Source organism: Perca fluviatilis, chromosome 21 (assembly GCF_010015445.1).
Source record: "Perca fluviatilis chromosome 21, GENO_Pfluv_1.0, whole genome shotgun sequence".
Classification (NCBI taxonomy): Eukaryota; Metazoa; Chordata; class Actinopteri; order Perciformes; family Percidae; genus Perca; species Perca fluviatilis.
Window position 1 is genome coordinate 32,115,096 of NC_053132.1, and position 27,258 is coordinate 32,142,353.

The window sequence follows — 27,258 nt, forward strand, 5'->3', positions numbered from 1 at the left end:
CTGTGGAGCTTCCCCCTCAGAAATCTTTGTTAAGGTTTCTCTCCACACCAACATGAACAGGGACCCTACATTTCCATTCTGTACATTATTTGGAATATTTCATTGATAATAGCTGTTCCTAAATGATGAACTTCCAAGTTATATGCTTGTTAGTGCTGAAAAGCTTTCAGATGCAATGTTATTATACTCCTCTGTCCACTGCAGGGCCAATAGTATTGCCAATAGCTCTGTGGCAAACACTGACTGATCCTCGAGCTTTAAAGGGTCTTTTTTTTGTTTTGTTTTTCAAACCTATTTTCCCATGCGTCCGTGTCTAAGGGATTAATGTAAACAAAATTGGTCCAGTATTGAGTGAGAACGCTGTGGCCGGCAGCCACGGACCAGGCTGCAGTGGCACAATATGTGCATCGTCAATTTCAGCAGTGTTTATTAACATCATTCTGAAAAGTCATGTTTCACTAACATGTGAAAGTTTATAATGGTGTAGGCCCACACTTACTGTATAATAACAATAATGTTTATTTGTAAAATAAAAATACAGATAAACAATGATAACAAATATTCATAATTCAAATAAAGGCGGTAAAAAAAACGATAAAACAGACCGATAACAATGTACAGTGTATAAAACATAATGAGTATCAGTATAAAAGACATAAAAACAAAAAAGTTATTGGTGTATTGGTGTCCTGTTTTAATAATAATTAAAAAGGGAGATGATGAAATGAAATCAGGTCATTCCAGAGCCGGGGTGGCCTGACAGCAAACACCAAGTCCCCTCTAGTCTATACTCTAGACACAAGAACAGCCAATAGGACCTGAGGCTTCGCACATGATCTGGAGCCATGAATAGCATTAAAAGTCATCTTTATATACCAGGATAACTTGATCTACCGTATCAAAAGCTGCACTTCGGTCTAGCATAATGAAAATAGAGCAGTCTCTTGTATCTCTTTCACTAAGAGGTCATTCAAGACTCTGAACATGTTTATGTACTTCTACAGATTTGAAAGCTTGGCTGTCATTTTTTTCAAAAATAGATTAGGAGAACTGACAAATTAAATGATGAGGTAGCAAAAAAAAGCAGGCTCCCAAACAGACAAACAAAACATCTAGTTTACTGAAAATATTACTATATCTAAGTTCGCTAAATACTAATAAAGTTACAAAATCCAGCTGTACATCAGTGCAGTTACTGGTTAAAGGCAGGGGTTGGTAACTATTCCCAGTATACACTTTTTATATCTGTAGCCACTGTAAGGCCGGCTACACACTGGCTGCGTGGCGTAAGCGTGGCGTTTCTGTTGCGTGTCAGCTGCGTGGCGTTTTCTACGTTTTTACACACCAGAAAGGTGTCTGACTCGCCGCTGCTGCTGCTGCTAGCCTTGTCTGGACACATGGATGTTTCCCCATTGATAAAATAAAATACCATGTTAAACATAAATATATACTGATCTGATTACAGCAAAGACGTCGGCAGTATTGACGGCAAAATAGGCTCCAGAATATTTCCTTCTGTATTGACAGGTGCAATATTAGAAAATCGATTTTTTTTTTTAAGTTACATTTATATATCTGCATTTATATCAAAACCTAGAGACTCTAACATCAAACATTTAATTTATTAATATGTATTTGTGTCCAAATGACATATAAACATCTTTTTCTATTCTATGTTGCCTGGAAACGCTTCCAACACGCTTGCGTGTCGCATGAAAAATAGGTGTCGGTCCTATTTCTAGCAGGCACGCGTCTTGGGCGCAGCTCGAGCGTGCGTGTCACGCAGGCAGTGTGTAAGCTCTAACCTGTTACCATGGGAGCCCAAATATAAACGGACACGGCACGCAGCAGGGGATGCTACTTTCAACATTACCAACCCTGCCTTTAAGCAGTCTAAGAAGGTACATTTGCTTTGCACCATTTTGTCTACTGAACCCAAAACATTACACACATGGTGAGAAACCGGTCTAGAGGGATTAATAAAGAAGCACAGTTATGAAAATGGAGTTATCAAAGCATCTGTAAGTTAAAAACACAGTCAGACCAATGACTAGAACTTCAGCCTGTCTCTGTTCAAAGATGGTCCCTGATGTCGGATGTGAAGGTCGTCCTTGATCTTTCTCTGGGCGTCATAGCTGGGGGGGTGTTTTGCTGTTGTTCAGTCAGTCTTAAGCTTGATTTATTCTTCTGCGTCAAATCTACGGCGTAGGGTCCAACGAGGGTCGTCTCTCCATGTACCTGCGTACGTAGCCACACCGTAGATTTGACGCAGAAGAGTAAATCACGCTGCACCTCTCAAAAAATCTAACACGTGGATGTTCAAAATTTACAAAACTAAACCATAGCATAAAAATTATCAAAGAAAACAGGTTACTGAGGGTAACCTACATAGCTGCCTTAAAACCTCAGAGGAGAGGTATGGAGAATATACATTTCCTCCACAGTGATCACTTGGTGGGGTAAAAAACCCACACAATTCAAACAAATGAAAATAAAGGTCTGTGCCTCTCAGCTGGGTTGGCTTTCTGTGAGTGGCTGAGAGATGATCAGGGTCCTTGTCCCTGCTGCGGTGCAGCTTGTCTCAGTAAAGCCTGGAAGTCAGGAGATAAGACCAGTTTGTGGTGGACGTTGCCTAACACCATCATGTCTCCAGTTCGGCCATCAGACAGACGCACAGACACCAGTTGCTGCAGAAGGAAGAGGGATAGATGGCTTCTCTATCAATAGTGTCAGAGTGGCTTTGTTTTTTTAATCACATATTATTGGCAGACATAACCTGGTATTGTAATACAGTAGTTAAGTGTTCAGTTTTAAAGAGGAATACAAAAAAAAATTCCAGTAGATTGCATTTGGCAATAAATGATATGTTACAATTATAAACGTTTGGTATATTGTTCACCCAATTTTTGGAAAGATTTTTTTCCTAAAAAAAAAGGTTTTTAAAATTATGTTAACTTTTTTAAAATTAAAATAGAAATCTACTGTACATTCTTATTAATAGGGCCACACGGAATCTGTAAATGCAGAACTCCACCCCAGGCAGTAAACAGTCGGCTATCCTCCGCAGATTTTCATTCTGGATCAGCACTGAAAACTGTAACATAAACCCTGAAGATTCCTGAGTCGGTTTATTAAACATGCTGGGATGTATTTGACACACTTCAGAATTTAGATAGAATCCATTGCTAACTGCAGTCTCTTCAGTTATGACAAAGAGTAAAAAAGGGTCACTTATATGCTGTGCTACAAAATATTACAATTAGCTTCAACTTAAAAAGATGAATTAATTGCAGACAATTGTAAACTTTTTTTTTTGGAGATTATGATTTTACTGAAATTCCTTAAAATGTTCAACTCTACTGGGAAGATATGTTTACAGTTTGATATTTTTGTCATGTGTCTGATAACGGGACTGTCAATTAAACAAACATTCTATAAAAATCCTTCCAACAAGACAAATACTTTTATGACGGCGAATAAAAAAAATGATCCAAAATCTAATTGGGAGGATGAGGGAGCCAAAGCTCTAGTAGTCTTAAATACTGTTGTATAATGGGCTAAAATAATCATTTTTGATGTGAAGACAAAAGAAAGTTGAACTTTTGTGTTTGCTTGGCACTATTTGATTCCAGAGGGCACATGTTTACAACAGAAGTCTTTACACACTTTTATACACACGTTTATTAAGAACTGAGGGTTTGGTATGAGTTTAACATCTATTCATTTCCAAACTTGATGCAACAGTGTATCTAAACCTAAATAAAAAAGTTGATTTTGCGCGCCTGGTTAGCTCAGTTGGTAGAGCGCGTGCGCCCATATATAGAGGTTTACTCCTTGATGCGGCAGCCGTGGGCTGGACTCCGACCAGCGGCCCTTTGCTGCATGTCATTCCCCCCCCCCCCTCTCTCTCCCCTTTTATGTCTAAGCTGTCGTATAAAATAAAGGCTTAACATGCCCAAAAAATTAGCTTTAAAAAAGATTCATATTTATTCAACACAGAAATTGAGTTTGAGTCAATACCCAGCTTTACCTTTTTTTGGAGAAGTAATCTTTGAATGACACTCATCTCCCATGTACTTTCCTAATGACCCCATAAGGACACACCCCTGAGAGCATCAAGTCAGGCTCAGGTATTGTCTCTTCGTTTGAACCCTGATGAAAACCTGCCATGGTCAAAACCGTCATAAAAAAATGTTTTATGAACAAGCCATGTAAAGGCTTTTTATCAAAATGTCACATACTCCTACCACTCTGAGTGTGACTGCCTATAGTTTGCTCTTTTGAACATAAATAGACATGTTTGAGTGAAGCCCAGTTCAGACCAAAGAGTCGCGACGAGACAAAACCGTTTTAGATCGTTGTGGGAAAAAGTTGCAGCGGTCTGAACCGGCCCGTCTCAGCTCGAACCAGTGGACGCCGTCGCTGCGACTCAGCTGGTGAAGTCGCCAGAGGCTGGTTGTAGCTCAACGACTGCCCATGAGCACGGTAATGTGGCCAAGCGAGCTAGAGAGTGACTGGAGAGAGGGATTGGCGATAGAACAAAGCAGTGAATCGGAGAAATAAAACATTGTTTTGCCGAATCATCACTAATACAAATGCAACTGTAGCAAGCATATCACTACGTGTTAGAATGGAATTACAAAGAGTCGTCGCTATGGAGATGATACACCGTCTCGTATTGTCACATTGGTGTAAATAGGAAGGTAGGTCTCGATGTGAATCTTTGGTCTGAACTGGGCTTAAAGTCACAGATGTTCTCATAATAAGAGACTGAGTGAATAGTTTACTCTGCCTCTTCTAATGTTATGTATACTTTGTTATTATCACACACACACACACACACACACACACACACACACACACACACACACACACACACACACACACACACACACACACACACACACACACACACACACACACACACACACACACACACACACACACACACACACACACACACACACACACACACACACACACACACACACACACCTCTACCTGCAGGAAGGAGAACGCAGCGCCCTCAGAGACGTCCAGGACAATGTGACCCAGCTTCAGCTCCACCTTTCCTGACTTCCTGATCTGCAGTTTACCCAAAAATCCTTCTGGGAGTTGGGAAAGTACCGGGCAGCCCTCCTTCACCGCAGCCTCCTGAGGACAGGCAGAGATCCACAATCTGTTAATAACTGGCTGAGACTTGCATCTCTGGATTAAAAAGATCAACAGTTGATATGTTGTACAGTACTAAATGTCTGTAAATTTGACTGAAATCTTTAGGCCAAAATAAATAAAATAACAAAAATGTATATGCAGAAAAGTTTGAAACAACGAGATGAATACACTTCTTTACTAACAGTCCAATCAAAACATTTTGGATATAAATGGCTCTGTTGTGGCACATTGTGCAAACCTTTTCACTAGTGCCGTTTGACCTTTTCTGCACCAGTTAGGTATTTTGGTGAATGGCTGTTAGTGAAAGGAGATGAGAGTAGAGCTGGGCATCCAGCAGAGGGCTACTGCACAAAACCAGGATAAGGGATTAAACCGGGATATTCCAGTTATCCTGGATGAATTTAGCCTTGACTCGGTTTCACAAAAGTTACTGTGGAGATTTATTCTGTGCAGCTAGCCTGGTCCTGACCAGGCTACCAGCCAGGATGTATTAATCCAGGAGCCTTTATGATCACTCAGCAGTGCTTTTACCTTATTATTATTTATTATTATTATTAGCCTGCATTAAAAGACAACAGGTGTATATTGCTGTTCAGTAAAGCACTGTTATATAACGTTGTGACCATTATTTCTTTATAATTATTCATTGTTACTGTTATATTGCTGTATGAAAACTGCTATTCATATTGTTGTTAGAAGTTTGATGAATATATTACAGCAGTTGTTGAGATAATTAGAAAAGGCTGATACAGTTGAAAATGTGTTTTAAATGAAGTCAGTGATGAAGGATAATATATAAAGTGCTATACACGTGTTTATGATCCCAACAATAGCAGACTGGTCAGGGACAAATACACCTTTTACTATTTTAGATGATTTATTTCTTTTAATAGTCTTTAATAAAGGACCATGTTTGTTCCTCTTCCATGTGCACTGTATTTGGCATTATTAGCACACAATGTGTGTTCTCTCCAGTGAACTGGGACCATCATTTGGGAGGATTGAACAATTATTATAGGTTTTTATAATTGTACAAGCCTCCCTAATTATAGCCTTAGTTCACTGGACCAGTAACTATATAGTTGAGGCTAATGTACATACTGTACATACAGGAAACAACAGGGAGAGGACACCTCAATGGTTTTTAACCTTTTGCTGGGGGGAAATAACTGATGAATACACTGTGTTACAGTCATGTTTAAAGTGTGCATTAAATGGATCACTTAATTATCTTTCTATTTTCTAGATGTTAGAGTCCAATTTCTTCAGAGTCTATGTCCATATATAGGCCTACTAGGAAGCAAAGCATACAATAAATAAAGAAGGAAACTGCCTCTGTAAAAAACAAAAAGAAAAAAAGTGAGATAAAACGTGGCAGAAGTGGACCGACTGAATCATATATCTAAAAATATACATTTATGAACTACTGCTCTTAAATGAAACCATTTAAGGAGTTAGGCTAATTATTTCCACAAAAAACTGTTGTACACTTTGCCTGAAAAGCGAGCAGTGGGAGTTAATATATTCCTTAGGTAATTTATATTTTAGCCCAGAGAGAGAGAGAGACAGCGAGAGAGAGCGAGAGCGAGAGCGAGAGCGAGAGCGAAAGAAAGAAAGAAAGAAATATGCACGCTTCACAGCATTGTAGATTAGTGGTTGTAACTGATCTTCATGGTACATTTCTTGACAACAGTCTTCTGCTCACTTTTAAGGCAAACAGTACAACTGTTCATTTGTGCAAATAATTAGCCAAACTTCTTGAATGGTATGGCAGTTTCAATTCAGAGCAGTGGTCAGTTAATGTATATTTTTAGGCTATTACGCATTCAATCGGTTCATGATCGCCTGCCTCGCTTTCTCTTGCCGTTTTATTACAGCAGCCGGGTTTCTTTTTTACAAATGTGTTTCACGTTGTGATAATTCCATATGAAGCTGCTGCTCACTCTGTGTAAAGAATACACAATGCGTATTCTTCATTTTAGCATCAGTAAATCGGTGATCAATACCATGATCTATTTAAGAAAGCCGTGAACGTGCACTTATTCCAACTATGTACACCTGGCTTGACATAGCTTCACCTTCTCATCCTGGCTCGGCAAACGTGCAACCAATTAAGCCGTGATGAGCGGACCACACTAAGTCAAGCTGTGCTTTTTCAGTTATCCTGGATTTCTTCATTCTACTTTTGTGCAACAGCCCCCAGGACAATGCAGTTAGTGTCAAATAACACAAACTAAATCCCATCCTCCATTGTATTAAAGTGCTCATATTATGCTCATTTTCAGGTTTATAATTGTATTTAGAGGTTGTACCAGAATAGGTTTATGTGGTTTAATTTTCATTAAACACCATATTTTTGTTGTACTGCACATTGCTGCAGCTCCTCTTTTCACCCTGTGTGTTGAGCTCTCTGTTTTAGCTACAGAGTGAGACATCTCACTTCTGTTCCATCTTTGTTGGGAGTCACACATGCTCAGTAGCTAGGTAAGGACTACTAGCCAGTCAGAAGCAGAGTATGAGGGCGTGTCCTGACAGTACCTAGGTAAGGACTACTAGCCAGTCAGAAGAAGAGTATGAGGGCGTGCCCTGACAGTACCTAGGTAAGGACTACTAGCCAGTCAGAAGCAGAGTATGAGGGCATGCCCTGACAGTACCTAGGTAAGGACTACTAGCCAGTCAGAAGCAGAGTATGAGGGCGTGCCATGCTAGCAGCTAGGGCTATATAACAAGGGCCTGGACTTTGGGCTTTTTCACTTTGTAAACCTATAACATGCACAAAAAAAGATATATAACACAATAAAGGAAAAGGAAAAAGCCAAAAAGCAAAATTTCTTCTGTGAAAAGGGTCCATTAAGTCTCCGAAAAGACCTTGCAGTTCCAGGCTGGATTACAAAGCTTCTGGAAGGCCTATGATCACATAGAAGCCCTCTTTGGCAATGCCCAGGTGTTAGCTTTCATGCTAAACAAACATAACGATGCTAGCTTGAAGTGATGTGGCGATATAGATTGACATGGATTCATAATTATGGATTTATTGTAGAAAGACACTTTAGTTTCAGGCTGGATCAAAAAGCTTCTGGAAGACCTACGATCGCTTGGAAGGCCTGGTTGAAACAGTGCATCTCTCTGCTTCTTAACAAAAACAAATGCTGCACTGCATTGATCTGGAGATACTGAATATGACATAAAACGTGTAGTTTGCTGTTGTATACGACAGTGTCTTCCTCAGGGGTTTTTAAGGCAGCAGCAGAAACCTCAACCTTGTCTCAAAACCTGAGCAAGTAATGCCAGATTTAGCTGCATGAAGAGATGCCACTAAGTAAATTCAGAGAGTACAAATCATCAGGGTTGACGCATTATTCAGGAAAAAGGCTTCCCAAGTATGGAGGAAATATTTATTCATAATTCAAATTGAAAGTCCAAAGGGAAAATTGAAAGTCCAAAGAGAAAACAAAGCGAGATCAAATTAAAAATATTATTATTTTTTTTTAATTTTCCATTTGGATTTGGCTTTTGAATTTAATATTTGGCTTTTGAATTTCAAATTGACATTTGCTTTTAATTTTCATTTAATATTTGGCTTCTGAATTTCAATTTAACATTGGATTTTCATTTGGATTTAATATTTGGCTTTTGAATTTCCATTTAACATTGCCTTTTCATTTGGACTTGACACATGTCAATGTAAATGAGGAGGCGTGGCCCAAAGGCTGGTGGGAGGGTCTGAAACGAAAGGGGTGCAGAGGCACCTTATGAGCAGCAGGGGGAGCAGACTGCTGAGGAGCATCTGTCTGCAGCTTCACCACCAGGCTGGCTTGGCCTCTTATTTCACACGATAGAAAATGATGATGTAGGCTAAACACAAACGACATTTCATGCAACAACAGTAGGGCTTTGACTTTTGCCCAAAAATCATATTCGAAGTTCGTTTGTTTCTTAATATTAATATTCGAATATATTCGAATATTTATTAATAATATTTTGACCATTAAATGCTTTCAGTTTAAAAAATAAAATAAAAAGTCAGACCCTGGATTAAACACAAACAGTATGCTTTCGACAGGAAGTTCGGAGCTTTCACCGTAGCCTACGTAAGTGGTCTGATGTTTATACCATAGACTGTAACAGTCTATGGTTTATACTCGTGTGCTGGTGTGTGCGTCGAGCCAGTGTGCGTGGGCGGTGTTGTCAACTTAGCGACTTTTTTTTTCTTTCACAAAAGCGACTAGCGACAAATCTGGAGACTTTCTGTAGAAAAGACAGCGACTTTCTGTAAAATAAAAAATAGTCGCGAGTATTGTCCAGCGAGCACGCCATGTATTTCTCTCCTGTGGTCACCTTTCTCTTCTGTTGTGTGACTGAGGAGCAGCCCCCCTCTGTGCTCTCTCCTCATGTGCAGCAGCACTGAGCAGGCATGTAGGAAGGGGAGAAGGGACAGAGTGCGGGGGCTGGTGTAGGTAGGAGAGACAGTGGAACGCGACGGGAGAAAGACGCCGCTGAGCTGGCCTGGCCGTGGGCCAGCCACCTTCTTTGAGAATTAGGGGGGAATGCACCGCTACCGAACCACGGCCGAGAGACGTGCCTCGCCGCGACGTGTAGTTACATTTTGAAATGCGTGAAAAAGCCTCGGAATCTGAACTGAAAACAACGTTTACAAGCAAACACATTTACAAAAAATAATGCCCATAACAGGTTCGAATATTAAGGGCTGGCTAATATTCGTTCGAATATCATTATTTTTTTTAATATTCGAATGATATTCGAATAACGAGGTTCGAGTCAAAGCCCTAAACAACAGTGAAGTTTTCATGTAGTTACTTTAATTGGGCCCGTGTTAGTGAGGACTAGATTAGGACTGTATTTAAAGCTGATTCTGGTTCCCAACTTCACCCCAGGTGTGTCTGTTTAAAACACGACTCAGACAACTTCTCTCTTTTGATGTTATATTTAATTAAGCAACAGTGGAAACATGGGTGTGGGTAGCACTGCTTACGTGTGTTTGTGTGTGGTCAGATCTCGAGGACGCGCACACACACACACACAATCTCAACTGGATAGTCATCGTCCGAACTGCCACCTCTCCTTTTTCTTTCTCTCACTTTTTTCTCCGGGTGGTGCGCGCGGTTTGAGGTGCGTGTCCGCGCTATTCTCCAACATGTAGCCTACTCACAACAATCACTCCTGATTGACGGCCTTTTGTACAGCCCGTGTAGGCTACTTTTTCAGACTTCCAGCTAACAGCGGTGTCTGTGAGCATCATTGGCGGCTAGCAGGGAGGCGATCCCGGCCGCCACCAGCTGGCTGTCCCGTCAGACTGAAGCTTCTGACAACATCGGAGAAAAAGTGCAATTGGCCATCAACGTTTGTAAAATTGCCCATATTCAAACTCTACACAGTTAATTTATCGCATAAAAAAGTCTCAGAAGTGAATTTAGTGGTGAAATAGCAGATGAAAATTGTAAAAAGTTTCCAGTTGTTTGCTGCTGCTACTACGGCAAACTCCCGATCTAATTTATAGAATCGATTGCTTTTTTATAATTTCCATCTGCTATTTAGTTAGTTAGCTGGAAGTCTGAAAAAGTAGCCTACACGGGCTGTACAAAAGGCCGTCAATCAGGAGTGATTGTTGTGAGTAGGCTACATGTTGGAGAATAGCGCGGACACGCACCTCAAACCGCGCGCACCACCCGGAGAAAAAAGTGAGAGAAAGAAAAAGGAGAGGTGGCAGTTCGGACGATGAGTATCCAGTTGAGATTGTGTGTGTGTGTGTGTGCGTCCTCGAGATCTGACCACACACAAACACACGTAAGCAGAGCTACCCACACCCATGTTTCTACTGTTGCTTAATTAAATATAACATCAAAAGAGAGAAGTTGTCTGAGTCGTGTTTTAAACAGACACACCTGGGGTGAAGTTGGGAACCAGAATCAGCTTTAAATACAGTCCTAATCTAGTCCTCACTAACACGGGCCCAATTATAGTAACTACATGAAAACTTCACTGTTGTTGCATGAAATGTCGTTTGTGTTTAGCCCTTTCTATCATGTGAAATAAGAGGCCAAGCCAGCCTGGTGGTGAAGCTGCAGACAGATGCTCCTCAGCAGTCAGCTCTCCCTGCTGCTCATAAGGTGCCTCTCACCCCTTTCGTTTCAGACCCTCCCACCAGCCTTTGGGCCACTCCTCCTCATTTACATTGACATGTGTCAAGTCCAAACGAAAAGGCAATGTTAAATGGAAATTCAAAAGCCAAATATTAAATCCAAATGAAAATCAATGTTAAATTGAAATTCAAAAGCCAAATATTAAATGAAAATTAAAAGCCAACGTTAAACTGAAATTCAAAAGCCAAATATTAAATGAAAATTGAAAGCCAATGTTAAATTGAAATTCAAAAGCCAAATATTAAATTCAAAAGCCAAAGCCAAATGAAAAATAATAATATTTTTAATTTGATCTTGCTTTGTTTTCTCTTTGGACTTTCAATTTCTCTTTGGACTTTCAATTTGAATTATGAATAAATATTTCCTCCATACCCAAGAGGGTCAGTAACAACACAAAGCAGAACAAGAGGGAGGCATTGAATGCAGCAAAGTAAGCCAAAGTTATGTGCTCATTGTGCACAAGAACTCACTTGTGCTTGTAGATGTGAAGGCCTCTTGTCTTCAGGCTTGCCTTCCTTCTTGGTAGGTTTCTCTGCTGTAGATCCTTGAGGGGGGTCAACCTTCTGTCCAGACGCTCTGCCCGGCATACTGTCAGGTAACTGCATGAAGAAGAGCTCCTCTCTGCCAGACAGGCTGATATCCTGCAGCAGTTCTACCAAAGATGGCGGCTCTGATTTGGGCACCTCTGTTCTGCTGAGGCCTGCTCTACTCTGAGGCCTACAGGACGGAGGTCTGAACAGAGGAGGGTTCTCTGCACCTGCCAACATGACAACCACAAACACTTCAACACAAGAACGGGCTGCAACAGATTACTTATTGATCATGCACGGACATGGAGCCTTGTGGCAGTACAGGCAGGAATGGAAGTAATTTTTTTAGTTGATATGTTCCATATACTTTCCATTCACACGTCCACTATCTTATCTCTCATAATAGGTGGTCCATATAAACATTTGGCACTCATGCGGTCTGTATGCAACACTGCTGCCTGCCTTCAGAAATGTAACTCCTTACATCCCCCCAGCCTCCTCCATGATTAGCATTTTACTTAAAGGTCCCATGGCATGAAAATTTCACTTTATGAGGTTTTTTAACATTAATATGCATTCCCCCAGCCTGCCTATGGTCCCCCAGTGGCTAGAAATGGTGATAGGTGTAAACCGAGCCCTGGGTATCCTGCTATGCCTTTTGAGAAAATGAAAGCTCAGATGGGCCGATCTGGAATCTTGCTCCTTAAGGCCGGGACACATCAGGACAATTATCGGCCGTGGGACAGTCTGGCGAGGTCAGTGACTCAAATCTGTTTGGTGTGTCCTGTGCCGTCATCCATCTGGGGGGCTGTCGGCATTCATTTTGGCCGACCTGACATCTTCGGTTGGCGGCAGGGAAGTCGGGACTCACCCGGAAATGATGAGCGGAATAAGGTGACTACAGTCTCTCAATATCTGATGAAAATCTTTTAAACTGACCTTTGTTGAGCTGAAATGTAGACAGATTCAGCAACTGCATGGCCTATTTCTCGCTTGAAATGTTTTCAGAAACATGTTTCAGTGAACTATTTTAGTACAATATGAGATCGTATTCTGAACGGCCGCCATGACAGTCTGGTTCTGAATTTCCGGAGAAAACAAACCCATGTGACGCGTTCGTCCAATCAGCTGCCGGTTTTCATTTCTTGGGCAACATTACAGATTAGCGCCGCCTGCTGTTATACAGATGTATTACGTCTCGTCTCCTCTCGTCTTTTTGGTCTGTTCTGTGGCAGTTTTTTGGACCTGATCATATCGACGGGGTTTTCTGTCAACGGTCGCCCGTCGGCTATATGTGTCTACACCATTATGAGGTCATAAGGAGCAATGTTACCTCCCCTTTCTCTGCTTTGCCCGCCCAGAGAATTTGGCCCACCCATGAGAAAGAGAGAGACATCATGGCTTTCAAACGAGCAAAGTGGCAGTTGGTCAAGGCCACACCCCCACCCTCCACCTTGCCCCCCCTCTCTCCTCCTCAATAGCTACAGACACAGAAATGGCACATCCTAAGGAAAGCTCATTGTGGGACTGGCTCTAGTGGCTGTAATTCTGCACCAAGGCTGAATTTTGGGAAAGAGACTTCAGATACGAGGAGGAGGCGAGGAGCTGTGGTCTTAGGGTCTTAGGTGCCTCAAGGGGCGGTAACCCACGAACACCGTGGTGGACACCGGTGGTCAGGGAAGCCGTCCGACTGAAGAAGGAGTCTTTCCGGGATATGTTATCCCAGAGGACTCCGGAGGCAGTTGCAGGGTACCGAAGGACCCGAAGGGCTGCAGCCTCTGCCATGAAAGGGGCAAAGCAGCGGGTGTGGGAGAAGTTTGGAGAAGACATGGAGAAGGACTTTCGGTCGGCACCAAAGTGCTTCTGGAAAACTGTTCGCCACCTCAGGAGGGGGAAGCGGGGAACCATCCAAGCTGTGTACAGTAAGGATGGGACACTGTTGACCTCCAACTGAGGAGGTAATAGGGCGGTGGAAGGAGCACTTTGAGGAACTCCTGAATCCGACTATACGCGACTCTATGTTATAGGCAGAGCTGGAGGATGATGGGGGATCATTGTCAATTTTCCAGGCGGAAGTCACTGATGTAGTCAAACAACTCCACAGTGGCAAAGCCCCTGGGATTGATGAGATCCGGTCCAGAAATGCTCAAGGCTCTGGGTGTGGAGGGGCTGTCCTGGTTAACACGCCTCTTCAACATCTGCGGAAGTCTGGGACAGTGCCAAAGGAGTGGCAGACCGGGGTGGTGGTTCCCCTTTTTAAAAGGGGGACCAGAGGGTGTGTGCCAATTACAGGGTGTATCACACTTCTCAGCCTCCCTGGTAAAGTCTACTCCAAGGTGCTGGAAAGGAGGGTTCGGTCGATAGTCGAACCTCAGGTTGAAGAGGAACATGCGGATTCCGTCCTGGTCGTGGAACAACGGACCAGCTCTTCACTCTTGCAAGGATCCTGGAGGGAGCCTGGGAGTATGCCCTAACCGGTCTACATGTGTTTTGTGGATCTGGAAAAGCCTGGCGACCGGGTCCCCCGGGAGATACTGTGGGAGGTGCTGCGGGAATATGGGGTGAGGGGGTCTCTTCTCAGGGCCATCCAATCTCTGTACGCACCAAAGTGAGAGCTGTGTCCGGGTTCTCAGCAGTAAGTCGGACTCGTTTCAGGTGAGGGTTGGCCTCCCGCCCAGGCTGCGCTCTGTCACCAATCCTGTTTGTAATATTTATGGACAGGATATCAAGGCGTAGTCGGGGTGGGGAAGGGTTGCAGTTCGGTGGGCTGGGGATCTCATCGCTGCTCTTTGCAGATGATGTGGTCCTGATGGCATCATCGGCCTGCGACCTTCAGCACTCACTGGATCGGTTCGCAGCCGTGTGAAGCGGTTGGGATGAGGATCAGCACCTCTAAATCTGAGGCCATGGTTCTCAGCAGGAAACCGATGGAGTGCCTACTCCAGGTAGGGAATGAGTCCTTACCCCAAGTGAAGGAGTTCAAGTACATTGGGGTTTGTTCGCGAGTGAGGGGACAATGGAGCGGAGATTGGTCGGAGAATCGGCACAGCGGGTGCGGTATTACATTTTTCAATCCGTTATCGCGCGAAGCAAGCGAACCAGAGCGGCAAAGCTCTCGATCTACCGGTCAGTTTTCGTTCCTACCCTCACCTATGGTCATGATGGCTGGATCATGAACCGAAAAATCCAGGGTACAAGCAGCCGAAATGGGTTTCCTCAGGAGGGTGGCTGGCGTCTCCCTTAGAGATAGGGTGAAGCTCAGTCATCCGTGAGGAGCTCGGGTAGAGCCGCAGCTCCGCGCGTCAAAAGGAGCCAGTTGAGGTGGTTCGGGCATCTGGTAAGGATGCCCCTGGGCCCCTCCTAGGGAGGTGTTCCAGGCACGTCCAGCTGGGAGGAGGCCTTGGGGAAGACCAAGGACTAGGTGGAGGGATTATATCTCCAACCTGGCCTGGGAACGCCTCGGGATCCCCCAGTCGGAGCTGGTTAATGTTGCTCGGGAAAGGGAAGTTTGGGGTCCCCTGCTGGAGCTGCTCCCCCCGCGACCCGACACCGGATAAGCGGATGAAGATGGATGGATGGATGGACTTCAGATACACTATTAGGGCACCACTAAGGTCTATATAAAAGAGACTTCAGATACAGTATTAGGGGACCACTAAGGTCTATATAAAAGAGACTTCAGATACAGTATTAGGGGACCACTAAGGTCTATATAGAAGCATCCAAAGAGCACCATGTCATGAGACCTTTATTATGTGTTCATTAAAAGTTGGGTATCTCAGACTCTGTCAGGGGGGTTGTTAGCTCAGCGATAGTTTGTGTTAAAGCTTGCTCAGATTTGTTCCAGAGCATCACATGAGTGCATATTGCTGAAATAGATGGTTAATACCTTAAAGTGAGTGTCCTGAAAGAAATGAGCTCTTTGTTTACAGGCATGTAATGTGACACTGTTAGTGGGGAGACAGTAGTGGTAGTAGCAGTAGTAGTCAGAGGTGGTTTTTCTCACATGTTGTGGTGGTTGGCAGTGTTCGTCTCTTATTGAAGCTACTGGACTGACACAGAGGCAGCTGGATGGGTTTCAGCTTGTCATCATTCCTCAGCCCGGGATCATCTATGAACTGTAGGTGCAACATATAACATTAGTTATGACCAATGATGAGATGGGTGATTGTTATTACTGCGGATTATAATATGAATTAAAACTAGGACCGCACAATATGTAGTTTTTTTTTTAATCGTCATCCCAATATCAACTGCCGCAATATACATATCGCAATAGACACAAGAAAATATCAGTAGAAAACACATTCATTTTTAACATTCTTTTTTTAGTGGTGCCTTTTATATTTAATTCAATGTTCAATTTGTTCAATAAAAGAAAGTCAGAAATTATTTCCTTTGTTTTAAATTCAACATGCAATTTGTTGTATTTTAGAAGAATACTAAAAGCAACAGAAATGCAGAACTGGGTACATTTTGATATCTGTTTATTTATCTGTTATCTGTTTAAGTACTTATTGCGATATTCAACAACATTATCGCATATTTTCTTTATTTCGTGCAGTGCTAATTAAAACTCACTGACTAACCAGTAGGTCAGTCATTACAAACTAATGCTGCACAGCTAAACATTGTGCAAAACCTTAGGACTTTATTTTTTCAATTCTCGTGTAGGAATGAGCTCAGACTGTATTTCCGGAAAACAGCAGCTTTCTGCTTGCAGATGAGACAGGAAACAGCCACATTAAACTCCTTAAAAAACATCTCCTCTGTCCTCCAGGTCCAGAAAGAGACATTATTCTATCAGTTGTGTCATGTAAATCAGAGTGCTGTGATGCACAGTTAGGTTCAACTTCTTAAATGTTAATTAGCCTATGTGAAATAAGACCAGCCTTTCTAGAAAAGCACTCTTAAATAAAAGACTGAGAAAAAGCCGGAAGTTTTGGACCCCTGCTTTAGTTTTATGATAGGATGTTAAAGTCAATATTCTCATATTAAAAAGGTACACTGTGTAGCAATTTCTTTAAACCAATCATAATCGTCATGGGCGGTGCAAAACTTCTCACAGAGCTGCTGCAAAATAGTCGTGCGAGAGAAAACTGCGATTGGACAGATAGTCTAGCTAGCTGTCTGGATTTACCCTGCAGAGATCTGAGGAGCAGTTAACCATAGTCCACACAAATCCACCAGATATAAAATTCCAACACAAAGAAAGCAGAAGGAAACAGAAAATACATGCATCCGGTGGAATTTCCTGCAGGACCGGAGCAATCCCGGAAGTGGAACAAGAAGGATATAGAATAAAAAAAGACTAACCATTATAAATCTGAAAATATTTCAATCCCTGAGACAACAACCTTTTTAGACCGTGTAGATCTACCTCAGGTTAAAGTCTCAGATCAACAAACCATTAATAAAAACTTGTCTGAGGAAGAAGTGTTTTCTGTAATTAAATCATTACCAGCAAAGAAATCTCCAGGCCCGGATGGTCTTTCTGGAGAATTTTATAAAACTTTCTGGCCACAACTTAAATTAGTTTTTATGTTAATGGTTAACGACTTCTCTAGTCATAACATTCTTCCTGTTTCTATGAAAACAGCTAAAATCTCTGTCATATTGAAAGAAGGTAAAGACCCTTAAAAGTTGTGTCTCATATAGGCCTATAAGTTTGCTTAATTGTGACTATAAAATTATTACAAAACTCGAAGAGATTAGAATTAATACTCCCAAAATTAATAAATTTAGATCAAACTGGATTCATTAAAGGCCATCACTCATCCGATAATATTAACATCATACATTATCTGAACCAGGAAAAAACACCTTCATTATTATCTCTCGATGCTGAGAAGGCGTTTGACCGCTTAGAATGGGATTTTCTTTTTTTAGTACTAGATCAATTTAAATTAGGCTACAATTTCATTGAATGGATTAAAGCATTACATGACACTCCAAATGCAACTGTCTGTACTAATAATGTAGAATCTCCCCAAGTGCACTTAGGAAGAGGTACCAGGCAAGGCTTCCCTCTCTCCCCATTATTATTTGTTATTGCTTTAGAACCGTTTGCTGAGATGATGAGAACTAATCCTATGATAAAGGGAGTGACCGCAGGCATACAACATCACAAAATTTCTCTCTATGCCGATGATACTTTATTATTTGTTACTGAACCTATGTCAACTGTGCGCCATGTTTTGGCAGATATTCAAACATTTTCTTAGACTTCAGGGTATAAGGTTAACTTACAAAAATCAATTGCTTGCCCTCTAAAAGGGATACTTCACTGATTTAGCATTCAGCTTTGTATCAGTAGAAACCCGGTAGTATTTCTGAATGACCGTGCTTCCCTCCCTCATGTCCCCCTGAGACGAGAGATCTCTGCATTTGGGGTCTGGAAAAAAAAACCTCACGATGACGTAAAATGACGATTTTTGCGTCATCAGAAGATTTTTTGGTAAGAGGCAAAGGACTACAGCCAGTAGTAGGAGCTACTTCCTCATGTTTTCAACCCGCCCACAGGGGGTTGGACTGCCGAGTCTGGCCGAGGTATTCCGAATGAAAACGACTGTCAGCCATCTTGAAGCTTCGCTAAACAGGCTCTCTGTTTTCAGCAGCAAACATTTACAACAATTATGTGCATTCAAACTACCGCACGTGTGTACCACCGGAATACATTGGTACAGATCGGAGAATATGCAGGAAACATTATTACAGACGGAATACTCGGCACACTGAGCTTTGCCTGCACGGAGACCAGCGGTGTCGCTCGATGCCACTAGCCGGCTAGGGGACATCCTCATCGGCTAGGTGGAAAGCTAACGCTAGCCGGCCACCTGTCCCATCAATCCTGCTTGCAAGTGTCCGCTCATTAAACAATAAACTGGACTACATCCACCTTCAACGAAACTCCCAACGTGAGTTCAGAGACTGCTGTGTTTTTGTTGTTGTGGAAAAATGGCTGAACAACAGTGTACCGGCACCGGGACTATCCAGCTACCAGGCTGCTCTCGCCGGCCCGTGAAGGTGGGCTGTGTTAACACGGACTGGTGCAGAAATGAAATCCAACTAGCTACTGCTAACTGCTGGTGGAGCTTGTGACTGTTAAATGCCGACCATTCGGCATTCCATGCTAATTCACGGCTGTGTTTATACTCAGTGTTTAGCTACACCAATGCGTTAGCTGAACTTTACGGATCCTGCTTGCAAGTGTCCGCTCATTAGACAACAAACTGGACTACATCCAACTTCAACGAAACTCCCAATGCGAGTTCAGAGACTGCTATGTTTTTGTTGTTGTGGAAACATGCTTGAATAGTGTACCGGACTGTCCATCTACCAGGCCTGCTAGCCCTCCGAGCTAGAGACGCTCTGTCGCCGGGTAAAAGAGGGGGGCTGTGTTAAGACGGAGTGGTGCAGAAATGTGGTGATTTGTATCCATTTAACTGCTAACTGCTGGTGGAGTTTGTGACCATTAAATGCCGACCATTCTACATTCCACGCTAATTCACGGCTGTGTTTATACTCGGTGTTTACAGCCCACCAAGCGCTAATGCTAGTATGCGTTAGCTGAACTTTACGGAGCCTATAAAGTGTGTGCACTAAATGTAGCTTTTTCGTTTCGTATGTCGTTTTTATACATTTTAAATGTGTAACACCACTTGAGTCACGATGAAACGTTGTTTCGTGTATATGGTTGAAATGACAATAAAATACGCTTGAGTTGAGTTGAATGCCTCTGTCTGTCAAGAGATAGGCGTGGCTTGGGAGTGGACTCATAAAGCAGCGAAGCAGGTGCATTCTGGGATTTGGTGTTTTTCATCCATATAAGCCAAAAACACAGGCCTAGAAGTCACCAATTTTCATTTTTTTCTTCACATTTCTACTACATAAGTGACCCAATTTAAAGATATATTCATCTTTCAGCGGTGAAATATTCCTTTAACATTCCAAATGAGGAAAATGTTAAGAAGGAACGCCCCGTCTCTTGGTCAGTATATGGCTTTAAATATCTTGGAGTACAAGTGACTATTAAGGAAAACTATAACCCTTTGCTGGAGGAATGCAAAAAGGAACTTCAGACTTGATCTGCTCTCCCACTGTCTCTTATTGGGAAAATTAATGTCATTAAAATGAGTATACTCCCTAAGTTTATTTATGCTTTTAATATGTTTCCATGTTATATTCCCTTTTCTTTTTTCAAGTTAATTAATAGATGTTTAACTAAATGTATATGGAACAACAAGACCCTAAGGATTAAGCTGTCCACTTTAAAAAAATCATGTTTAAAAGGGGGGTTAGGACTTCCAAATTTTTTATGGTACTACTGGGCTTGCCAAGTTAGAAATATTATAAGTTGGAAGTTGGGAACTAGTTCTCTTTGGGTAGCACTGGAATCACTAACATGCTATCCATTGGGGATCACAACAACACTTTATGTTAACAAACTGCAGTCCCTGATGAATGTAGAGGGGTTCCCCCCTTTACAAGCCACATTGAAAGCTTGGCAGGACTGTAATAGGTATCTGAGCACAGAAGGTCATATAACCAAAAACTCTACTATTGCATTTAACCCCGACTTTCAAGCTCTCTCTCAAACTGACTTTCGAAATTGGTCACTCCATGGTTTGAAAACTTTTTCAGATGTGTTTGATGAAGACTCAGAGTCCGTTAAATCCTTTACTGTTATTTGTACAGAATATCAAATGTTTTTAAATACTTGCAGGTTCATCACATCATCGTATCTTTACATAAAAAGGGACAACTTAGACTCTATCCCACTGAGCTGGAACAATTTATTATCTCTGCTACTTCGCTTAAGTGTAAGATATCTTACTTTTATAGAATTTTCTCTGAAAGTTCCCAGAACTTTTTTTCTTCTTTGAGAACAAATTGGGAATTAGAGCTTAAAAAGAAGTTTAGTGAAAAAGAATGGCTAACTCTGTGTACAGAACTGACCTCACCTTTAACTATAAACATTAAAGTTAAGGAAACTAATTATAAATTCTTGTATAAATACTATATAACTCCAGTGAAGCTTAATAAGTTCAATCATATCAATTCTTCTATGTGTAGGAAATGTGGAACTGAATTAGGAACATTCATGCATTTATTTTGGTAGTGTAAAGCTGTTTAATTCCTTTTGGGAGAAGATTCATAAAGCAATTCAAGATATATGTAACTGTACTTTTGAGTTATGCCCCATGTTATATTTGTTGAATTATGATATGTAAAATAACTTTCCCTATACAAGAAAATGTGTGTTTACAATGTTTTCCTATATTGCTAAAAAATGTATACTTACTACATGGATTTCCCAGTCAGGACCCACATTGGATCAATGGCTGGAGCAGATAATAGACTTGTTGCCCATTGAAGAAATTACAAGTAAACGGCATTCAAGACTGCAAGATTTCTTATCCACATGGTCCTTAGTACTGAATTATATAAAGACTATAAAATGATGAATTCACATTGAATAATGGATAACCCACAAAAGAAAAATTTATTTTCTTTATTGTTTTGTGTGGTCGTGTTTTGGAGTATGTCTTGTAGGTTTAGTTTTTGTATGTTAAATTGTGAAGAAAAAAAAAAGACTAACCTACTTGATTTGCCTAAATCAGACTGCTGAAGCTGCATAGTACAAATTACAGAAAGAAAAATGATTATATGGGCTGTTGTTTTAAGACAGCCTTGAACAATTGTGAATGTATCCTTTTAAAAGGTACAGCAGCTAGCAGGAAATACTCACATCATCTCTCTGTAGTTTACTGAGTATCTCATCTTCATCCTCCTCCGAGTCTTTCCTTTCTTTCTTCACCAGTTTACAGACAGGAGAGGTGGTGGAGTCATGCAGGTCTATAGCACCACGCAAGCCTGAACAGACAGATGGGCTGATTGTGAAGGATGCTCAAATTCCACTGAAAAAGAAAGGAAAAAGAAAGAAGTTGTGCACCTGTTTTGCGTACGGTGTCGGCAGGACCCTGCTCAAAGATGGAGTGAGACTGGATAGTCTGAGGCCTCTCTCTCCTCCTCCCTCTGTTCTCTCTCCTCCTCTCATCCCTCTCTCTTCTCTCCTTTTTTGGAGTCACACGGATCTCTTCCTTTAACCTGGGCAAGAATCGAATATGACATTTATAATCACTATACACTACATACTAACAGCACACTGCTAAGTTTAAAACTCATGAATAAACAGGAGACTGGAATTATCTTATTGATGGCCACTCACTCATCTTTGCTTTTCCTCACAGCATGGACATTTGGCTCAAAAGTTTTCTTAGGAAAAAACACAAAGAAATACAAAACATTGTTAATACCAAGTATTTCTTCATTGGGATTTAAAACAAAGGTGATGCAAAAACATGGAATATTTAATATGCTATACATTTGTAGCTGCTAGATTCAATATGACTTATTTTGCGTGCTAATGAAGATAACAATATTTCTTTCCAACGAGCAGAATGACTTTTTTTAATTGTGACCCTCCCATTAGCACCTACATTAAAGCAGCCATCAGAGCCAAATGAGTTTCTAAACTGAGACCCTAACGTTGACCCTGACCTTCCTGTGAAAGAAGGAAATGTGTTTTATCACCATGTAAACAGTTCAACAATATCGTTTTAATTAGTGATAGACCGATTATCGGCCCTGGACGATTATCGGCACTGGACGATTATCGGCCCGTTTCTTTGGCAGTTTGCAGATTATCTGTATCCGCGTTTTATTTGCCTGATAACAGATAAAGTTAATTTATTAAAATGTGCGCTACTACTGTAAATGCATATCGGATCCAAATATCGGTTTCACTAACTACTAATAATTGATATCGGCCTTAAAAAACAAACAAACAAAAAAACAGTATCGGTCGTTCCATAGTTTTAATCCAGCATGAAAGAATTTAGTCTATATACTTGACGGTCCACTTCCGGGATTGCTCCGGTGCTGCAGGATGCACGAATTTTCTAGACTATCTGTCCAATCTGAGTTTTCTCTTGCACAACTATTTTGCACGATTGTGATTGGTTTAAAGAAATGCCGATAAACCAGAGCATGTTTTGCTCCCATCCCAGAATGCTATGTGGACTAGCCAACCCTCCTCCGCTCCGCAGCGTGTGGATGGTCTGGCAAAGCGAGACTAGAAAGAACTAAACTATTTTGGCCTTGAAACAGGGTTCTCTGTGCATGTTCCAGCATGCAGCTAAATCAGGCGCCTCTCAGCTCAAGGACAGCCAACTTCCAAGGGAAAAGGGACTGAAGCACACTGATTGATTTGGAGCCTTTCATTGTGCAAACAAAAACAGAGTAACGTTTCTACACTACTGTTTCTTCATCAAGTGAAAAAAGATGGCTTTATTTGCGTTCAACTATGGAGTAGTCTGCTTGGTGGTTTAATAGACTCTAAAACTGTAGGCACTGTTACATCAACAAAATCTTAAGACATCTTTTTTTTAACATTGCTTCACCTTAAGAGTTTTTACCTAACAATTACTTTATATTGTCTTTTTTATTATCTTTATCTTAATGTGTTGTATTTATCCTTGTTTTATTATTTCTCATGTAAATCACTTTGTATTGCATGTATGAATTGTGCAATAGAAGTAAAAGAAAAAAAAGGACACATTTCTGTTGCTCAACTGTCCTACTATATGATGTGAGATTGGAGCCATGTGACGTTGTAACTGTGAAACAGGTTAATTAGCATGCCTGACAACAGACTTACTAAACACATAGTTTACCGATATGGTGCAAAAAAGTACCCTTAAGCAGTAAGGGAGCTTTCAAAGTTTGGTTTGGAGTATATTATCCTATATTGCAGTGTAGAGTGTATGGGAATCCTGTGACGCAACATTCATTTAATACTGTAGACATGTTTACTTGTAGGCACTTGTTAATTGTAAACAGTTTTTGTTGCCCAGTCTATTAATGCTTTTATATCATACAGGAACATGTCGTGTTTCCACGCCTTTGTCGTGTGCCATACAGTAGGCATACCTTTGATTTTTTGAAGACTCCCCCCAGTGTCAGGTCCCTGGTTCTGAGGGACGTCAGTCTTCCAGGAGGAGTGGGGGAGGACACACTCCTGACCCGCCCAGGGAGTGCTCTGTCCGCGGCTAAACTCAGCCCGGTCCCGCTGCTGAGGCTGGATGAGCCGGGGAAGCTTGCTGTATCCCTACAGTCGCTCATTTTGTGTTATCTTTTAATAGGCTATTCTATTTATTTAGTATCTGTAGGTAAGAGATTTCACATAACAATAAATCTTGTTTTTACTGTGCACATAATCAATAACGTTACAGTTGTGTTACCCATTGCGCTTCTATTTTGAAAGTAAAGCCGTCTTAATGGAGTGATTTTACTCTAACGTTATTTCTTAATCTGTCCGTTACTCTCTCTCTGTCCAACAAAAATATTTAGAAACCAGCTGATTAACTCACGCAGTCTAAACTGCACTGGTCCATATAACGTTACATCGGGCAACTTAACAGCAACTTATTACCCTCCATTTTGTTCGCACTAGCTGTATCGAAACAGACTGCGCCAGAATGCAAAACAACCCTCACTCAGACAAACATGTTGGGTTGAGCAAACCGATACCGTTGGTTATTATTATTATTGGTTATTATTAGTAAGTCTAACGTTAGGTAGGCTATATCCGCTCTCGCTGCAGTGCACAGTAACGTTATGCTTCCTGAAGGCTGCATATAAACAATTCATCTCGGACACATCTCGGTCGTAGTCTATGACCGGAACTCAGCGGTTGCAGAAAAACAGATAGTAAAAACGTTAAAAATGTTCAACCGGTGATATTATTCTACCAGATCCGTTTTGCCACCTGTTTAACGTGTCCAATTTAAAGGGATTTAGGAGGTTAATTTCCTTCCGTAGCGACTGCACTGCTATTGTTTTCCTTAAACGTACTACACGAGTGGACCCACAAGATGGCGGCGTTGGTCTGCTGTGTGTGTGAGAGAGAGGTGAAGGGGTCGAACAAATTCTCAGCTCTTAAATACTTTTTTGTCAAAGTGGTGGTGGAACGTAACTATGTACTTTGACTCAAGTAGTAATTCACTATTTCTTCTACTCTAACCGTGGTAAAGTTGGTTTTATATTGGACGTTGGATATTCGACACATTCGAAAAATCTATTATGCAGCTTGCCCTTTCAACCTATTCATGTCAAACCACTTGTGATGAACTCAGCTAACCACCCTACACATTGCACAAAGCTTCGTTTTTCAAAAAACCCCAAATTTAATTTTTTAAATATTTTTTTATGTAAATAAATGCTTTGAATCTATTATGCGCTCGACCTTTTGACCTATTCAGGTCAAACCACTTGTGATGAACTCAGCTAAGTCCCCACATTGCACAAAGCTTATTTTTAAAAAAAAAACATCCTTTAATTTTTTTTATATTTTTTATGTAAAAAATGCTTTAAATCTATTATGCGCCGTCCGTCCTTTTGACCTATTCAGGTCAAACCACTTGTGATGACTAATCAGTTTAGCACCCTACACATTGAAAGCTTCTTTTTTCAAAAACCCATCCTTTAATTTTCTTAATATTTTTAATATTAAAAATGTCATAAGTCTATTATAGTGGCGACCTTTTGACCTATTCCGTTAAACACTTGTGATGAACTTAACTAATTACGTACACAAAAGCTTATTTAAAAAAAAAATTAATATTTTTTAATATTTTAAAATATGTCATAAATCTATTATGTGGCCTGACTTTTTGACCTATTCACGTCAAACCACTTGTGATGAACTCAGCTAACTATCCTACATTACTGCACAAAGACAAAACAAAACAAAATTAAAGGATGGGTTTTTGAAAAAATAAGCTTTGTGCAATGTGTAGGGTGGTTAGTTGAGTTCATCACAAGTGGTTTGACCTGAATAGGTCAAAAGGTCAGGTCGCATAATAGATTTCTGGCATTTATTTACATTAAAAAATATTTAAAAAATTAAAGGATGTTTTTTGAAAAAATAAGCTTTGTGCATGTGTAGGGGTTAGTTGAGTTCATCACAAGTGGTTTGACGGAATAGGTCAAAAGGTCAGGCCACATAATAGATTTAAAGCATTTTTTTACATAAAAAAATTAAAGGATGGTTTTTTTTAAAAGAAGCTTTGTGCAATGTGTAGGTGGTTAGCTGAGTTCATCAGCGGCTTGATCGAATAGGTCAAAAGGTCAGGCCACATAATAGATTTATGACATTTTTTAATATTAAAAAATATTAAGAAAATTAAAGGATGGGTTTTTTGAAAAAAGAAGCTTTGTGCAATGTGTAGGGTGGTTAGCTGAGTTCATCACAAGTGGTTTGACGTGAATAGGTCAAAAGGTCAGGCCACATAATAGATTTAAAGCATTTTTTTACATAAAAAAAATTAAAGGATGGGTTTTTTGAAAAAATAAGCTTTGTGCAATGTGTAGGGTGGTTAGCTGAGTTCATCACAAGTGGTTTGACGTGAATAGGTCAAAAGGTCAGGCCACATAATAGATTTATGACATTTTTTAATATTAAAAAATATTAAGAAAATTAAAGGATGGGTTTTTTAAAAAAAGAAGCTTTGTGCAATGTGTATGGGACTTAGCTGAGTTCATCACAAGTGGTTTGACCTGAATAGGTCAAAAGGACAGGCCGCATAATAGATTTAAAGCATTTATTTACATAAACAAATATTTAAAAAATTAAAGGATGGGTTTTTTGAAAAAAGAAGCTTTGTGCAATGTGTAGGGTGGTTAGCTGAGTTCATCACAAGTGGTTTGATCTGAATAGGTCAAAAGGTCAGGTCACATAATAGATTTAAAGCATTTTTTTACATAAAACAAATTAAAGGATGGGTTTTTTTTTAAAATAAGCTTTGTGCAATGTGTAGGGGGGTTAGTTGAGTTCATCACAAGTGGTTTGACGTGAATAGGTCAAAAGGTCAGGCCACATAATAGATTTATGGCATTTATTTACATTAAAAAATATTTAAAAAATTAAAGGATGGGTTTTTAAAAAAAAGCAGTTTTGACTGAAAAGTGCAAAGGACCTTTTTGATTTTAACATAAGGGGTTGCTCCGGGAAGTTTCAAAAGGACAGGCCGCATAATAGATTTAAAGCATTCTTTTACATAAACAAATATTTAAAAAATTAAAGGATGGGTTTTTTGAAAAAATAAGCTTTGTGCAATGTGTAGGGTGGTTAGCTGAGTTCATCACAAGTGGTTTGACCTGAATAGGTCAAAAGGACAGGCTGCATAATAGATTTAAAGCATTCTTTTACATAAAAAAATATTAAAAAAATTAAAGGATGAGTTTTTTGAAAAAAGAAGCTTTGTGCAATGTGTAGGGTGGTTAGCTGAGTTCATCACAAGTGGTTTGACATGAATAGGTTGAAAGCG

At 40.7% G+C, this 27,258-nt stretch overlaps 1 protein-coding gene across 3 annotated transcripts; it reads right to left on the bottom strand.

Moving 5' to 3' along the window:
- Positions 1 to 1,730: 1,730 nt before the first annotated feature.
- On the bottom strand, positions 1,731 to 24,826 carry zgc:171971 (uncharacterized protein LOC569690 homolog). 3 transcript variants are annotated; one of them, XR_005637818.1, is made up of 9 exons: positions 23,861 to 24,826; positions 22,098 to 22,144; positions 21,822 to 21,976; positions 21,618 to 21,742; positions 15,873 to 15,984; positions 11,807 to 12,093; positions 5,002 to 5,154; positions 4,031 to 4,163; positions 2,583 to 2,687 (listed from the first exon to the last, which is right to left on the bottom strand). XR_005637818.1 is itself a non-coding variant. In XM_039788202.1 (8 exons), the coding sequence occupies exons 1-8, from the start codon at positions 24,050 to 24,052 to the stop codon at positions 2,547 to 2,549; spliced, it is 1,212 nt and encodes a 403-aa protein (XP_039644136.1). In that variant the 5' UTR covers positions 24,053 to 24,826; the 3' UTR covers positions 1,731 to 2,546. The 3 variants fall into 3 exon arrangements, 2 of the variants coding, with proteins under 2 accessions (XP_039644136.1, XP_039644135.1); XM_039788202.1 differs by lacking the exon at positions 4,031 to 4,163 and having other exon boundaries at positions 1,731 to 2,687; XM_039788201.1 differs by lacking the exon at positions 4,031 to 4,163 and having other exon boundaries at positions 1,731 to 2,687; positions 4,996 to 5,154.
- Between the last annotated feature and the right edge of the window lie 2,432 nt (positions 24,827 to 27,258).